Source organism: Equus caballus, chromosome 13, assembly GCF_041296265.1.
Source record: "Equus caballus isolate H_3958 breed thoroughbred chromosome 13, TB-T2T, whole genome shotgun sequence".
NCBI classification, from domain to species: domain Eukaryota; kingdom Metazoa; phylum Chordata; class Mammalia; order Perissodactyla; family Equidae; genus Equus; species Equus caballus.
In genome coordinates, this window is record NC_091696.1 from 52,771,314 (window position 1) to 52,788,261 (window position 16,948).

Below are 16,948 nucleotides of genomic sequence, written 5' to 3' on the forward strand. Positions count from 1 at the left end.
GGTTCCTCAGGAGGTGGAGGCTGAGCAGCCCATTCCTGTCGACCGGGTCCCTGGGGGCCCCGAGGCCAGGCTCTTTGCTCTGCACCTACACAATGGCTGGCCTGAGCCCCCGCCAGTCTCGGACACTGTCCCAGGGGCCCCGTTAGAGTCTGAACCAAGGGCTCATGTGCACCTTGGCATCATGAGGATGGTGTCCTGGCTCCCTGAGGAGGCCCACACGGCTGGCGAGAACAGCCTCAGGTCCCCAGAGGGTGGACCCTGCTCCAGCAGGCCAGGGAGGTGCAGGCGAGATGCAAGACAGGGCCAGCGGCCAGCACAGGATGCACGCCCAGCCTCGGTTGCCCGTGCCCAGTCTCAGAGGGGACAGTAGCAGGGAATGTGACCCTGGCTCGAGTGGCTGTCACCCTCCCAAACCCCGAAGGCCACAGTGGGTCTGAGGCTGGACGTGGCCTTGGGAGCCTCTCTGGGTGGCACATGGGATCAGCCACCTGGGCTCCCCTGGGCACGGCGGCCCGGGGCTGGGGGGGTGGCCCGGGTGGGACAGGGCGGCAGAAGGACACATCCTCAGGCGGCAGTTTGTGGAAATGTTTTAATCAGAGGATTCTTAGATACAGTGGTTAATCTATTGCCCACAATTCCTTACTAATTATTAGGCGCCTCATGCTGGGAACACACTCTCTCCCCTTACAGTAGAAACAGGATGATCACATTTCATAGCTCTCGTGTTACAAGATCACATCTTTGTTAAGCCAAGGACTGTGGCACAAAAGGACATTTCATTAGCCAAAGTCACGACAGTTTGCTAGAAACATCAGTTACTTCAGAATGCTTTAACTAGAAAATAGATTGAATTTCCATATATATTAACCATATACATGTGTAACTATTTCTAAGTGTAGTCAGTCATTACAAAATAAGACATTCTGGGAGAGGGTACAAACACACGCCCGCTGAACCCCCGTAAGGCCCTCTGCGTTAGAAATAAATCATGGACATCCAACCGAGAGCTCAGCAACCGACACACGTCCCGCTGAGCAAGGGACAAGGCACAGGGACCTTGGGGCCACCAGGTGCTGACAGCTTGAGGGCTGCAGGTTCCTGGGGCAAGCCAAGGACCACCAGCCCTCTCGCCCCTTTGGGGGTTACCACCCTCCTCATTCGGGGTGGAGCCACAGGCCACTCAGTTCCGACAATAAGGGTCCTCAGGGTGGGAGGGTGAGGCCAACTGGTGCAGGCTGGCTCCAGGCCTCCGGTCTGGTCAGCACTGTGCTTCTGGTACCTGAACGAAGGCCAGGTACCCACCTCACCAAGGCTGGGATGTGGGACACTGGGCCTGTCCCCCTCTGCTACTTCCTGTCTCCATATGGCACCTCCCTGCTGAGCCGGGCCCCAGGCCCACTTCCCACCAGAGCAGCCAGCAGCTCTGGGAGGCTTGCAGTGGGCTCAGGGTCCGGGCCACTTTCTGAGGACAGTGGCTTCCGTGGGCAGCCCAAGATCAGAATGGTTCAAGAAAGAGGAAGAGTGTGTGGACAGTGGCCCTCACAGCTGCTTTCAGGGTGTCCTGGCGCCAGGGACCACCCGCGCCAAGGGGTGGAGGCTGACGGGGTGAGCATGGGAAGGCTGTGGCCACGACATGCAGAGGCCCGAGGGCAGCCACTGAGGCCTGGGCCAGCAACGCACTGCCAGACGGGAGGAGGCCGCATGCCCCACCCATGGGGAAGGCGCCATTGCAGTGGCCCAGCCACCTCCAGGGGCCTGCGCTGGGCACTGAGGGTGAGCTGCTTGGACATGGTCCTCACGGCCTCGACCTGGCCTGGATTTAGGCACCTCATCCTCCTAAATGCCCGGGCGCACTTTGGAAGGGTCTCGACACCAACTCCAATGTGACTAGATCTGCACTCTCTAGCACCCTACGGCCCAAAGACTCGGGCGGGGGACAGAAACCCTGGACACACACCGTCTCTGTACACAGCATTATTTACAAAGGACCAGGACGAGCGCAACACAGGGCCTGGGCGCACCCAAAGTGCAGACAGTGAGCCGTGCTCAGGCCGAGGCTGGTGCTCTGCAGGGCCTGCAGCCGAGCGGGGAGGGCCGGGCAGCCTGGCCGCCTCCTCACACTTAATGATGATAATGCAACAAAAACCTTTATATAAACAGTTTATTTACTCTAAACAGCAACACAGACAAACGCCATATAAACACAAAGGAAGTGATGCGGAGACGAGGCGCTGGCTGACTTTGGATCTGGGGCTCGTAAGCAACACAACCCGGGTTCTGCAGAGAGAACGGTGCGGCGGGAGGGCCAGGCGGGGTCCTTCCTCATGCAGCCAGCTGGGGCCGCGCAGCTGACCGGGAGAAGCATGCCGCGTCCGCGAGCGGGCACCGAGCGCTGGCGGCTCGTCGAAGTATAAAAGTTTATAATTTTACAGCAGTTGAAATACTGACATCAATATTAAAATAAAAGCAAGTTTTACATAACAATCAAAAATACAAAAGACTGAAGGAAGAGACCCTGTATGAAAATCTGGGCAATTCAGCGAGTCGAGAACTGTGTACCAGTGGCGGAAATGGAAAATGGCGCCCGTCCAACCCTCCCCCGGTGACTAGTAATTGTACAGAGCAACGTTAGATTTGCAAAAAGGTTGTAAACAAGTTCTTGCCAAACCAATCCCTTCCTTTTAGATGCCGCGAGGTCGCTGCTTATGAGGGTGCAAACTTCTTGGCCTGTGCTCGAACTCTCTTCTCGTATTCCACTCTGTTTTGGCTGAGGGGTCAAGAGAGAGACACGTTAGAAGGGGCAGCGGCCCACGGGGCCTGCACCGGGAAGCCCGCAGCCAGACACTGTCCCCTGCCTGGCAGGCCCCGGGGTCCCGGGTGCAGAGACGACAGAGGCTGCCTGCCGGGTGGCGCCTCGGCCCAGTAGGGCCTGGGCGACAGGCCTGCGCTGTGGGCGCCGTGAGGTGCAGCCTGGCTGGAAGTCCACTTGTGTAACCAGTGACCAGGGGCTTCCTCTTTAAGTTTCAAACAGCATCGTTTGGGAAAGAAGGTAGATCGCTCGGCACTATCCTTTGCTTCAAAGTAGACACAAACTTCTGGTATTTTCCCCGTAGGGCTCTTGGTCCTGAGCGCCAGGTGCGGAGGTTGGGCAGGACCTCGGCTGGGACACCAGCATGAAAAGTGCCACCTGGGAAAAGGGGGCCGAAGGGGCAGCATGCGCTGCCAAGGCTGGGGGATCAGGGTGACTGCAAACAACGGGACACGATGACATTTAGGGACAGGGCTCCTTGCTGCGGCGGGTCAGGGTCTCGGCCAGCACCTCAGGGCTGGTGTGGAACCTCCTCGGAGCCCAGGCTCCCAACAAGCACGCGGCCTCTCGGAGCGGGGCTCCCAGCCCTCGGCACAGCCGTCACCTGCGGCCTGGGAACGGGGCTGTGGGACAAAGGGCCACCGTAGGATTTCTGTCAGCTCCACCCCAGCACCGACGACGGCTCTGTGCCCCAGGGCCCTCCTCGCCGGGAGAGGCTGGAAACCTGCCCGAGCGTGCCCTGTGCTGGCACAGCGCCAAGGCGCACACTAGCCCGAGGCCAGTGTCAGCACGACGCCCGGCCCCTCTGGGGAGCGAAGGCCACAGGAGTAGCGTCGGCCACCGGGCCATGCTGCGGACAGTCTGTGCGCAACCCAGCTCCCTCTGAGGGAAGCTTCCGGAAGGGGCCGTGTCAGACATGAGGCCCCAGGGCAGACGGCAGTTGGATGGAGGGCTCTGGAAGGAGCAAGCAGGAGGAGCAGAGGCAGCCAAGTGCGGTGCTGCCGTTTACCAAGTCAGGCTGGGGACGGGCCGCTGGGGCACCTGGCAGTGTGGGACACGGCCTGCGACCTTCCAGAAACGCGAGAAAAGAGATCTGAACTCTTCAAGCATGTTTCACAGAAGGGGCTTTAAAGTGGATGCTCACATGAAGATGGTCCCAGCCCTGAGCGAGGCTGGAGCTGCACAACCGACAGCTGGGCACACGGCGCCACAGGAGTGCCATCAAACCCACAGAAAACTCAGGACAGCCCAGCACGAGGGCATCACGTCCACACCCGATGCACACCGGGGCCGGCACGCTCTCTGAAGGCCAGAGGGGACGCTTGCAGCTTTGCAGGCCTCGTGCTCTCCGCCCAACGGCTGAGCTCAGACAGTGTAGACCAAGCAGCCTTATTTACAAAGCAGCACGGGCCACCAGGCCCACTGCAGACAGATGTTGTGGCAGAAACCACATAGCACCCAGCCCAAGGGTCAAGGGGGGAGAGTGGCTGGTGTGCAGCAGCCATGGGGCACGCACAGATTGAAGCAGAGCTCCACCATCACTGACAGCCGTGCCCCGCTGGCTGGGGGTCTCACAGAGGAGACTGAAGTCTGAAGTGGGGGCAGCCAGGTAGAAGGCGGGACTTGCTGTGGGTGCCGGGGGTGCAGGCACATGAACTTGGCCCCTGCCCAGGAGCGTCTTGCCACCTTAGCCACCAGGGGGCGCACCTGACCAACACCTGGGTTGGGCTCAGGGACCCCAAGCCACCGGGGCCAGCGGCTGGAGGTGCTCCATCTCCTGCACCCTGGCACTGCTCCTCTCAGCTGGACTCAGGGCGCTTGCGTGCCCGCTGCTCAGAATGGCCCGAGGACAGTTCCAGCCTCAGCGCTCACCCGCTGACCAGCTCCAATGCCAGAAACACCCTCGTGGAAGGAACAGGCCCTGCCACCCTCTCCCCTGTGGATCTGCCCCCTGGGACCCAGGTTCCTGACTGTGGGCAGATTGAATAGCGGGGGTCAGAGTCCCCAAGCTGGTGTAAGGCCCCCACCAGACCAGCCCAGGAGGCTGGCCACAGGGCCAGGGTCATCCCCACTGTCCACTCAGCCAAGCGCACAGTGCCATCTTTAACCAGCGTTCACCTCAGTTGCACCAGGCCATCCTCCTTCAGTATGGACAGTGGACGCGGGACCACAGGACTCACCTGGCCACCGCAGTGTCACGCATGACAGGGCTGGGACGTGAAGTGGATGCCCAGCTCCTGGGTGGGGATGTCACAGCAACTGGGTGACCAAGAGCAAGCCAGGAGTGCCACACCCCACTGGACCACGCCCATGGGAGACACCACACCCAGGTGGACCAGGAAGAGGAGCAGAGGGGGCCGTGGTCTGGGGTCCCTGGGAGAGCCAGGTTGTTGGACACACCTCCTACGCTCACTGAGGCACCGGATTTGCCTGGCCATAGCTCATCAAGGGGCCAAGTGGCCAACAGGAGCCCATGTCCCCTGACCTCTGTGCCTCCTGCACGCCCCTCGATGACACTCCTGCCACATCAGCTCTGGCCACCCGTTCCTGCCACCACAGGCCCCCTGCGCACGCAGCTCCAACTGCCGACACAGCCTGCCCTGGCCGCTTCCTCCTCGGATGCCTCCCCTTCGCAGTGCTGACCCCGGCTGCCACCCGCGTGAGCTCGAGTCTCAGGGCCTCCCTCCCTCCCAGGCTGCCAGGAGCGGCAAGGACTGTCCCCCAACTCATAGCTTGCCTGCCGCTCCCCTCTTACGGGCAGCCTTGACCGGACTTCCAGGAAAGGCCGTGCAAGCTGACGAGAGGTCGTGGCAAGCAGGACGAGACCGCTACTAACCAGTAAATTGTGTAGGCCTCTGCTTGAGCTGGATCTTGGATATTTGGTTCATTTAGAAGTTCCTGTATTCCTAGTAAGATCTGTGTGAAAGACATAAACAAGGCAGGGGGAGGTCAGCAGTGTGAAGGGCACAGTTCCAGGACGTCGGCCTCAGATACTGACGACCGCAGTCCTCTGGTCCCGGAGGAGGGTCGAGGCCAGCCCCTGGCACTGCGTACCTGCTTAATCGTGATGGCTGGCCGCCAGTCCTTGTCTTCCTCGAGGATGGACAGGCACACCGTGCCCGAAGGGTACACATTTGGGTGGAACAATGGTGGTTCAAATTTGCCTGGACCACAGAGAAGAAAGAAAACATGTTTTCTGCGGCAGCTGTTGTCCTAAGAATCATGCCTTCCCCAACAATGCCCCATCCCCTCTGCTGGGCACCTTTCTGGTCACCAGACATTTGGCCAAGAACCATTAAGAGTAAAACCAATGTGGCCACAAGGTGGGAGGAGGTGAGAGTGGTACAAGCGTGCGCCCTTCTGACTTGGTGTGAAGCCATGTCCCTCCCCAGGATCCTGCCCCGGGATGGCAGGCAGCTGGAGCACGGGGCCCCAGGACGGCCTCCCCGACATCCCCCCAGCCGGCCTGGACTCAGCAAGATGAGGAGGGGCTGCCGCAGCCGTGGAGGAAGCTCCTGGGCAGTCACACCCTTTCCATGTAAGCGGCCACTTCCAAAGCAGGCCACCCTGCTTCAAAAACAGAAGCTCTTAGGATCTCTTGCATTCTTTTTTTTTTTTTAAAGTTTATTTTCTTTTTAAAACATGAATACATGTAGGGGCTGGCCGAGTGGTTGAGTTCACATGCTCTGCTTTGGTGGCCCAGGGTTTCACTAGTTCGATCCTGGGCGTGGACCTGGCACGGCTCATCAGGTCATGCTGAGGTTGCGTCCCACGTGGCAGAGCCAGAAGGACCTACAACTAGAATATACAACTATGGCCTGGGGGGCTTTTGGGGGGGAAGAAGAAGAAGAAAGAAGGATCGGCAAGAGATGTTAGCCCAGAGCCAATCTTAAGGAAAAAAAAGAATACATGTAGAAAATTTGAAAATATGAAAGAGCAAGAAAAAAATTGCCATTAGCCCCACCCAGAGACTGTTGACCACAGCTGACATATTAGTACATTTCCCACCTTTTATGTGGGTACTTTTCCCTTTATTTTTAAACATTAAATTATACTAGAAAAGTGCAGCAAATCTAGTACAACTTGACCAACTACCAAAAAGCGAACACACCCACTAACACCAACGGCTTCCCGGAAAACTCCCCAGACACCGCCCACTCCGCTCACCCTTGTCCCAACCTACAACCCCAGCGAGGACTCCTCGGCTGCACACACAGACTTGCACAAGGACTCCTTGCTCTGCTCTCGTGGGTCACACGTGTCGCTGCAAGTGCTGTGGTCACTCACTCCGGCTGCTGCACGGGCGTCCACTGGGCGAGTGGGCGCCCCACAGGCTTGGCCAGCGCACGGCAGGCACACACGTGCGCTATTACGAACAAAGCTGTGAAGGTTCCTACGTGTGAATTCTGGGGCACGTGCATGTCTAGGTGAAAACGCTGGGTCACAGGTGTCTGCAGCACTTGAGCAGACACTGCCGGTTTCCACAGCGGCTCTACCAACTTACATCCCACCAGCAGGGGCTGAGTTCCCACTGCTTCACAACTCTGCCTACACCCGGTGGTGTCGGTCAGGAGCTTCAGCCACCAAAGTTCGATGAACAGTGGCTGCCTCTCGTGGTTCTAATATGCATTTCCTTTCATTCATGCACCGCACCTGCTCCTTCATTGGAGAAGTTCTTGTTCAAGTCTCTTCACATTTTCCCACTGAGTTGTCTGTTGTTGATCTGTAGGGGCTCTTTATATATTCTGGATACAAGCCCTGTATCAGTTAAATGTCTTGCGAATATCTTCTCCAACTCTGAATTTGCCTTTTGCTCTTTTAATTGTACTTTTTGATGAACATAAGTTCCTAATTTAATCTGACTTATCTTGTTTCTTATCCTGAAAAGTGCACGAAGGATGAATACCCGCATCCACCAAGCCCCCCATCCCCACTTCCAGTCACCCGCTGGCTTCCCTCTATCCAACAAGGTCACCCTCCTGACCTCCAACACTGCCCATCACATGGCCTGCTGGCCTTCAAGAGGAATCCGGCACGAACTCCTTTGCTGGCTCCCCACTCAACATCAGTTCAGGAGATTCATTGCTGCCGTGCGTCCCTGGACGTCCTTCCTCCTTGCTGCTGCAGACCCGCCATCTATTTACCCAGTCTACTGTTAACGGACACTCACACTGTCTCCAGCTTTTGGCCACTACAGACGGGGCTGTCCCAAATATCCTTGCCTGTGCCTTCTGGTGAGCACGTGGATGCACTTCTACTGAATGTTTACTTGAGTGGAAGAGCCAAGGCCCGGGGGAGGCAAAACTTTAGCTTTGGTAGACACAGTAGATGGCTTTCTAAGGGAAATTTTCAAAATTTGCACGCTCTCCAGCAAGCACCTGAGGTGCGCTGCCCTGCGCCATCCCCCCGCCCCGGTGGCCTGCTCATCCACTCTGCAATCATAATCTGGGACTCTCTGGTGAGAAGCTGGGCTTCTTTTCCTATGCCGACTGGCCAAGAGGAGAGCTTCTTTTGTGAAGAGCCTGTTCAATCTAATGATTGTTTGCCTTTTTCTTACTGATTTGTAGATGCTCTTGATATATTCAGGATAAATACTGATGTGTTTACACAATCTTCTCTCTTCTTCACTCTCACTGGTGTCTTTTGGTGGGAGATGGTCTTAATTCCAATGTAGTCCAATTGATCAGTTTTCCCCTATGGGGGAAAAAGCACTTTCTGTACTTCCCGGGTTAAGAAATCTTTGGCTACCCAGGTCATGAAGATATCCTCCCGCCTTCCTCTAAAAGCTGTACTGTTCCACCTCTCCATTGGGCACCACGACTCGTCTGCAAGGCTTTTGTCTATGGCAGAAGACAGAGATGGAGTTCTCTTTCTCCACGGGATACTCCGTTGACCTAGTCCATCTGTTAGATACCACCTTCTCCCCTGCACCACAGGATCACCTGTGTCACACGCCAGGCCGCCACACGCCTGTGGTGCCTCTGGACTCCGCTCTGCAGATCCGCAGCTCGAGGACCGTGCCTCTGGAGCAGGTCTCCACCTGGTTTACGCCTTGCCCGTCCTGCTACCGGGTCTGGGCACTCATTAGCCAACGAGCCTCACAGCCCTTCCCTCCTGGAACCCCAAAGGCCACAGCTATTCTCAACACTCTGCATTTCCCGTATTTTAGAGTTTGCGCGACAACTTCCTCAAAAACCTGCTTGGATCTGACAGGGATGACAATGAACCTGCAGAGCGGCTTGGAGAGACCTGGCGTCTTCACAACACCGTGTCCTCCGACCTGTAACCGTGGCCCACACCGCCAGGCATTCAGGCTTGCCTCACCTTCTTTCAGGAGCCTTTCTCAGTTTTTAGTATAGAGCTCTTGAACGTCTTTTGCTGGATTTATTCCAAGGTATGTGATATGATTGTAAATGGTTTACTTTGAAATCTTTTACGTATCGCAATTATGCAAAAATACATTTCATATATTAATCTTTCATCCAGCAACCTTACTAAGCGGACTGAGAGGAAGGCCACCCGGTCTCAGTCCTCCTGCCCCACCCTTCTTCTCCTTGCCTTGCTGTGTCTGCTTGGAACCCCGATACAACACTGAGCAGAAGTGACGAGAGGAGCCACAATTCATCTGATTTTTCTCTTAATTAAACAAAGAAAGAAAGAAAGAAAGTTCTCCTGGGAGACGCCACTGTGATGGAAACACGCCCCTGCCACTTGAATCCCGAGCAGGAGGGCAGACCTCGACAGAGGCTCCCTCACCAGTGCCACAGGCTGGGGAGTGGTAACTCACTTAACTGACCTGCTGTGGACAGTCTATGTGGATTTCCAGCTGCAGAAGGTAAGGGATTCGGGGCCCTGCCCCTCCTGAGATTTGCTGAGCTGCGTCAGGATGGGCTGACAGCAGCACCATTTCCAACACGGCTCGGCCTTTCCAGCCTGCTCCCTTCTCTGGGGGCTTCCATGCCCCTCCGTCCAGGCTGCACATGCAGTTCTAACAGACAACAGATGGGCTGGTGCAGGTCAGGGCAAACCAAACCCTCTAAGGGTGACACTCTGGACGGCGGTCATTCTGCAAGTCTGTCCCTCCCCAGGCTGAGACGCGGTGGCACCTCATCCCCGACGGGCACCGAGGGCCAGGAGGTTGGCAGTGGATCAGAGCCGGGATCTGAGAGATTAGCCTGTTAAGTGCACCTCCCACCGCTGGGGCTAGAAACAGACTTGAATCCACAGCCAGTGCAGGGATCACAGGCTTGGAGCCTCCCCCTGGAGCAGAGCATGACAAAAGCCACACCCCAGGAGGCCTGGGCTCTCTGAGGAGGACTTCACATCTGAGCCGGAACGTGGCTAACTAAGGCAGACTGACTTTCTACAACCTTGGTCTACTCACATTTTGGTGGTGAGGACGGATAATCGTCTTTGAAAAGCATCCGTAGCTTAAACAGTCCTCCTTCCCACGGCGTCTGTGGGAGAGAAAACTGCGATTAGGGGCGCTGCTGGCTGGGCCCGGGAGCAGGATGGAGTCGCTTCTGCGGCAGAGCCCCCTGGACTGCGAGGACCCCACAGAGGCGAGCAGCCCAAGTGTCCCCACCAACAGGACTCTGGGGACCTTAGTGTGAGCTGGAACGTGTGCTCCTTTGGGAGGGGCAGGGCAGGAGCTGGGATTCTGAGAAAACAGGCCCCTGGAGGGCTGGCCCCTCTGACTCTGGAGTGGGGTGAGGACTTGAGTGAACTCAGTGTGTACCTGTTCCCCTAGAGTGGCCGCTTTAGAGTGACATTCTGGGAGGCCCCTCCCTCAGGTCCCACCTGTCCCCAGGCAGCCTCCCAGTACCACAATCCAACACGCCCTGGGAGAGAGGCGGCAACAGCACACCTGCCTTGCCCTAAGACGAGGGGCCAAACATGGGCTTAGCAAAGGCAGGGTGCACACTGGGCCTCAGCAGAGCCTCAGACGAAGGGTAAAGCCAACCGCATCACCTCACGGACAAAGGCAGTCCTAATCCCACGGCTTAGTGCAGGGGGAGGAGACTGCCAGGAAGCACTGAGGCTGAGCTTGCGTGATGTCACAACAGACCATGGGTGGGGGGAGTGAGGTGCTGAGGCCTCCAGTGTAACCCAGGCACCTTGGGGGCATCCTCCTTCCTTTGGAGTCACCTGGAAAGAGCTGTATGTGGGCTCATGGGGGACTCTCACACTCAAGTGCGCTGGTCCTAACTGGCCCAGGCACCCTCGGGGGAGCTGAGGAGGCAACCCCGGGGGCAGGACTGGCCAGTGCGTGGAGGACACGGGGCCCCAGGCAGGCAGCCATCTCAGGATGTGCAGCTGCCCCAGGCTCAGACGCCCCCACAGGAGCACCACGGCGTCTGGGCTGCTGCAGCCTCAGCACACCCTGCAGGCCCAGCTCGGAGCCCCGCGGGGCTCCTCCAGACCCTTCTCCACCCCACCCCCAAGGCTCCTGTGGTCCCAAGAGGTAGCAGGTGCTGCGTGGGAGCAATACCTCCCCATACCTGAGGGGGTCACATATCACCCTAACCTTGTCCCCCCATCTTACGTCCCCCAGGGTCCGCATGACCATCGTGAATGTCACACACACTCGAACTTCTGTTGCTCTGTCCTGCTGCTTGAAACCAACAAGCGGTGGGAGCGTGTGGCCGCGGGTCTCTTACCCCTTTCTTTCCTGGAATGGCGCACTCCCAGTTCATGAGGTTCATTGTGCCGTCGGGGTTTTTTGTTGGGACAGCCACAAAACCCTGGGAGAAAACCACCACACAGCATATCAACCACGGTGTCTCATTCTACCCACCCAGGGTACGAGCCTGTGGCCCACCACCCACCCGCACAGAGGCAATGGCCCCGGGCTGGCAGGCCTCGTCTGCTGTGCTACGCGCAGAAATAAAGCTTTCCTTACAAACGGGTGGTCTTTTCTCCAAGCTTTCCTCTCCTGGGCGAGTCTGCTGAGGGCGATCCCCGACATATTCAAAGTCCCTGGAAGAGAGGGCAGAGTGTGCGATGAGAAAGGGCACACCTGGCTCCCTTGGTCCTTTCACCCCACACCCGGCCCCACCCTCCTCCCGCAGGGGGTTCACCAGGGAAGAGGCAGCCGGCTACTCCTGAGCCCTGGGCCTGCCGGAACACCTCCGTGTGGGGCGCCTTGTCTGCCTGCCTCCCACCCCCAGGGCTCCATGGCACACGCCGTGGCCTCTGTTTCATGGTGACAGAGGTTCAGAGAAGCGAAGCCACACAGCTGCTAGGTGCTGTGCGGGGAGGGGACACCGAGCTCTTCCAGCAGACACCTGCCCATCTGGCCCGCCCTCTTCAGCCACACGTGGCAGTGGGCTAGAGGGACAGGGATCCCAATGCTGTCATCAGACTCCGCAGAACAGCAGAGACAAGGTAGGGACATCCAGAGCACTGGCCCGAGACCCAGGAGGGGCAGTCATGGAGCGCTCCCTGCTGCTAGTGCAGGGATGTGGGGGTGCTATCAGGCCCCCAGCTTAGAATCAGGGGCTCAGAATTCAGATTCGGGTCGAGTCAGGAAGATAACCCTTATCCCTGAAAGGCCACCCAGCGGAAAAGTGCCCCAGGGCAGAGAGTTGTGGCCAAGTGCAGAGATGGCTCCACGCCCCAGCATCCAACAGACCCAATTGTCACCAGGGCCCCAGGCTCCTTTCTCCGCCCCCTCCACCTTCACGTCCCACAGCCTCACCCTAGGACCTGCTGGCACCCCACAAACAATGAACAGATCAAGGCCTGTCTCCTATTTACTTTGGGAAAGTCAATGAAAGGGCGAACAGGCTAGCATGGAGTGCCATGCACAAGCAGAAGACACCTCCGAGGGCCCGGCCCACCTGCCCCCCAGTGCACCGTGGGAGGGGTGCTCACACGCCCGTCATTCCTGGATGTCAGGCTTCTCCTACCATGGCCCCTGCCCCCTGGGACTAGAGACCCTCGAGGCTTGGTGCCTTCAGCCGTTCAAATCAGTGGCCCGGAGCCCTCAGCCTGCGCCGTCTCGAGCTTCCTGCAGGTGAAGCAGCATCTCGGGGGCCACTTACCCAGCAGCACACAGCAGACCCTCAGAAGTCATAAAACTTGCCCAAGAATCAGACCCTGTGTTTGCTGATCTTCAAAGTCCATGGAAACACTGAAGATACCCGCTGGAGGCCCCTCCGCCCCCCACTCCCCTCCTGTAGCTACTCCCGCGGCCTCCCCAGTGCCGCGCAGGCTGACCCACAACTGCCTCAGCAGTCCCACCGCACCTTCTCCCCGCCACCCCCCCACCTGGCCGTCCTGCCCCCAAGCCCCAGACAACACAAACAGTCCCCGTTTGTGCAGGAGGGGTGAGGTCAACAGTTCAGCAGTAGACCAGACGGGCCAGCCCTCCACCCCTGCAGTACAGCCACTCCCAGTGTGGTCCTGGGCAGGCGCATCACCTGGGTGCCCCCTCCCAGGAACTCCGGGCAGGGTCTGCGTTCTGGGCAGTCTCAGATGACTGTTTTCCCAAGAAGCCGGCAAAGTGGAAAGGGGGGGTTTGGGATTGCCATCGCAGCGCCACCAAGAGCCCAGGGCTCAGCCAGCTGGGCAAGTTACTACAAACCCCAGACCAGGCGGATGTGCTGCATTTTCAAGAAATGTGTACACCTATGTCGTCATGAGAAAGTGATAGTCAAAAATCAAAGGCCTCCAGTCGGGAAGCAGGGCTGTCATGCGACAAGAGACAGATGAACCAACTCAGGGCCCGGCCCCCAGCTCCATGCTCTGACCCCAGAATGCACCTTTTAAAAGACTCTGACCTTACCCGACCTCGAGATTAGTACAAAGTAGGTAATGCCAAGCTTGGACCCAACTGAATTTCTCTTCGCCACCACCCATCCCAGAATTCTGCTCTGCCCACGTCCCACGGGGTGTGATGTGACCACTGAAGCTCACACCCACCCAGGGTCTCCTTCCCTGGAGGGCACGTCTGTCTGGAATACCCAGTTCTTCCTGCAACACAAAATCAGGAGCCAGCAGCCAGGAAGCAGACAAGCACTGCCGCCCGGAGTTCACGAGAGTAAGTCCCATGCTGGGAAACGCTGGGTGCCTGGAGGTCCACAGCAGGACCATGGGATGGCGACACACTGGGGATACGGAGGCACCCTGGTTTCAAATGGTGGCTGGGTAGGCCACTCGAGCCCAGCCTGCAGAAATCAGGCAGGATGGTCAGGAACAGACGAGCCGCGTGGGCCAGTGGGGGCGGGGAGCCTGGGCACTGACCATGAGGGCCTGGTAAGCCACTGTGAGGACCCGGTCTTGCACAGCAAGGTGGGAAGCTGGCAAGGTCCGGGGCGGAGGAGAGCCCCAGCTGGCTTGTCTTTAAGGATCTCTCTGGGATGACTAGCTGCGAGGCCAGAGGCTACGGCTGAACGTCCTGCATTTGTACAAGTTTCTCAAACCCGTCACTTCAACCAGTTCTGCCAAATGAAAGGACCCAGCTTCATCGCCATCCCCAACGGCAACACCCCTCCTTTGGAGGCTTGAGGGCGCAGCACATACTAGCCCCCAAAGTCCTCCTGCCCCCTGCCCGCTAGCTTCCCCCACCGGAGGGGCACACACAGAATGGTCTCTGCAGCAGGTCCCTCACCCCCAGCCACGGCAAAGCAGACAGTACGGGCTGGCAGCCCAGCCCTGCGGCACTAATAAACACAGAAGTTCAGCAACCAATACAAGCAGTTGTGGAAGTGAGATGCAAGATCCTACACAAGTCTGAGCTGGGACAGCATCAAAAAGACCGGCTCCATCACCAGGACAAAGAGCCACAGGTGCACACCTGCACCGTCCCAGGCCTAGGTGTGGTCCCAAGAGGATGCTTCCACTCCCACTGGCCTCCTGGTGTCCAGGAGAAAGTAGCCAATTTGTTACATTTTAATTACAACACAGAAACACTCCTTCAGAATCCCACTTAAAATGCAATCTTCTTCCCCAACTAACAGGGGCACTTAAGGAGCAGTTAAGTGTCCCCAGAGACTTCAGAGCAACAAAGCTACAAAATGCAAAGATAAAGGTCTTCAGGCAAAGCAGCGGGGCCTGCCCTCCACCGCACTCTAGGGCCCCCAGGGTGGGCTGTACTTAAACTGCTCTTCTCAAATCACGCTCTGCTGGCTGACAGCACAGACCTCAGAGCTACTTACTGGCTGCATGAGGGCGGTAAGGTGCTCATCTACCCCAACCTCAACTTTTCCATCTGTAAAACAGGTGACGGACTATGACCTCACAGGTTTGCCCACGATGAAACTGATACTGGATTCAAAGCCCTGGAAGGGCCTTTCCTACCCAAACTCGAACTCCCCCAAGGGAGATTCCAAGGGGAAGGCTCTCACTTCTCCTGACCCCAGCACCCTGCAGGTCTCCTCTTCTTGCCAGACATACCTCCCAGGACCCCGAGCTGTTTCTGAAGCAAAGTCCCAAACCCTAAGACTCACCAGTCAAAAGCACAACAGCATGCAGACTTCACCCCTAAACCACCCCAAAAGGCGGCAAGCAAATCAGGACAAACTTAGAACCCATGTCCCTTTTCTGCCGGATAGGTCCTCAACCCAGAGGCTGTGTTTCCTTAATAGCAAGAAACATGAGGGTAACAGTCTTTACAAGGAAACAAACAAATAGCCAACTTTGCAAATACAGTAACAGTAACTTTGCAAACTGAGGAACTAAGCCTATTTTCAAATCATACAACCCAAACCAGCTAATACAGTGATTCCGGGGCGACGACAGGCCGGGACGGTGAACGCAGCTAATCATCCCCTCCCTTCCTCCTACTCACGTAACTACCAGTTCCAACCTCCGCTCAACTGGTACAAAGCAACCTCCGAAAGAAAACTCTCCCTCGAGTGAAGCGCCCATGTTCAGTGTCCCACCAACTGCAGGTGGAGCTCTTCAGAGGCGCAAGAAAACTCACGCTTGTTGTGATTTTCAGACATCAGACACCCCCACCCCAACCCCCGAGCCAGCGATTCTGCCATCCAAGACTTTTAACTCCCGGTGCCGCGCACTGTCCCCCCGCTGCAGAGCGCCACAGGTCTGCGCGCAGTCCCGTGACCCCGGAAACCAGCCTCCCCGGTGGAGGCGGATCCGCGGCGGGGCGGCCGCCCTCCGGCCCGGCGCCTGTCAACACTGGCCGCGGCTCTCCGCTCTCCGGAGCCCCTCGGGCCCCGCGGCCCAGCACGCGCTCTCCCGCCTTCCAAAGGGAAAGTGATGGGAGCCCGGGGCCGGGCCGCGAGCCAGGCCGGGCGCAGGGGGCCGCGAGCCGCCGAGGCCGCAGGCTCGGGCCTCAGGGCTCCGGCGGGCCGACTCCCGGGCGCGGCGCCGCGGGCCAGCCGGGCGGGGCGGGGGTCCGGGCGCGCGGCGACGGCGAGTCGGGGCCGCAGGGCCGGGGGCGGACGGGGCGCCCGCCGGGCCAGGCCCGACGGCGGCGGAGGCCCCGCGCCCGCACGCTGCCGCCGCCCCCCCGGCCGTGCTCACCTCGGGCGGCCGCGGCCCGGCGAGCGAGGCGGACGAGGCGGCGGCGGCGGCGCTCCCTTTGTCTCGGGACTTCCCTCCCGAGCCCGCTCCGCGCGCAGCCCGAGCGCTCCGAGGACCCCGCGCGGGCGGGGCGCGGGCGGGGCCTGCGGGAGCTGCCCGCCGCGCGCCTGCCCCGCGCGCCGCCGCCACCGCCCCAGGAGCCGCGCCGCCGGCTCCGTCGCGCGCCACCCGCCGCCTGCGCCCCACCGCCGCGCGCCCGCGCCCCGGGCCCCGCTGGGGAGCCCGGCCCGGGGGCGGCTTTCCAGTCAGGCGGCGTCCCGGACACCTGCTCCCTTAAAGGAGCCGCGTCCCCGATGTGAGGGAGCGTCTGCAAACTCCCCTTCGCGACGCGCGCGTCCACTCGAGGACACGCCGGCGAGCCTCGCGGGGAGTGGGAGGCCGAGATCTCCAAGGGCTCCGCGGATGCCCCGCGGGCACCTCTCCGGGCACGGGTCCCGGAGGTCTCCTGGGGGCTAGGGCCCGGGGCCGGGGGGCAAAGGCCACTGAGGCCTAAAGATCCCCCGCAGCGTCGCAGGACGGTGACGATCCCCCGAGTGCGGCGCCCTATGAAACCCCTTTCAATTGGCCATTTCGGGGCCGTGGGCGGGG

At 59.0% G+C, this 16,948-nt stretch overlaps 2 protein-coding genes across 3 annotated transcripts; one reads left to right on the forward strand and one right to left on the reverse strand.

Moving 5' to 3' along the window:
* Window positions 1–575: 575 nt before the first annotated feature.
* UBE2I (ubiquitin conjugating enzyme E2 I) lies at window positions 576–16,468 on the reverse strand. Of its 2 annotated transcripts, none has more exons than XM_023616675.2 (7): window positions 16,301–16,468; window positions 11,712–11,788; window positions 11,470–11,553; window positions 10,194–10,266; window positions 5,864–5,973; window positions 5,646–5,725; window positions 576–2,767 (listed from the first exon to the last, which is right to left on the reverse strand). In XM_023616675.2, the coding sequence occupies exons 2-7, from the start codon at window positions 11,775–11,777 to the stop codon at window positions 2,704–2,706; spliced, it is 477 nt and encodes a 158-aa protein (XP_023472443.1). In that variant the 5' UTR covers window positions 11,778–11,788; window positions 16,301–16,468; the 3' UTR covers window positions 576–2,703. The 2 variants fall into 2 exon arrangements, with proteins under 2 accessions (XP_023472443.1, XP_070087289.1); XM_070231188.1 differs by lacking the exon at window positions 16,301–16,468 and adding an exon at window positions 13,736–14,253.
* On the forward strand, window positions 12,604–16,659 carry LOC138917046 (basic salivary proline-rich protein 1-like). The gene is made up of 3 exons (XM_070231296.1): window positions 12,604–12,668; window positions 12,994–13,140; window positions 15,756–16,659. The coding sequence occupies exons 1-3, from the start codon at window positions 12,604–12,606 to the stop codon at window positions 16,657–16,659; spliced, it is 1,116 nt and encodes a 371-aa protein (XP_070087397.1).
* The last annotated feature ends 289 nt before the right edge of the window (window positions 16,660–16,948 follow it).

Excerpts from the sequence above, each read along its gene's own strand:
- UBE2I (XM_023616675.2), bottom strand. The coding sequence starts at position 11,777 with ATGTCGGGGATCGCCCTCAGCAGACTCGCCCAGGAGAGGAAAGCTTGG. Across the intron at positions 11,554-11,711 it reads GGAGAAAAGACCACCCGTTT|GGTTTTGTGGCTGTCCCAAC; the intron begins GTAAGGAAAGCT and ends GTTTTCTCCCAG. Across the intron at positions 10,267-11,469 it reads CCATTCCAGGAAAGAAAGGG|ACGCCGTGGGAAGGAGGACT; the intron begins GTAAGAGACCCG and ends TCTCTCCCACAG.
- LOC138917046 (XM_070231296.1), top strand. The coding sequence starts at position 12,604 with ATGGAGTGCCATGCACAAGCAGAAGACACCTCCGAGGGCCCGGCCCAC. Across the intron at positions 12,669-12,993 it reads CACCTGCCCCCCAGTGCACC|CTACTCCCGCGGCCTCCCCA; the intron begins GTGGGAGGGGTG and ends CCCCTCCTGTAG. Across the intron at positions 13,141-15,755 it reads TCCCCGTTTGTGCAGGAGGG|ACATCAGACACCCCCACCCC; the intron begins GTGAGGTCAACA and ends TGTGATTTTCAG.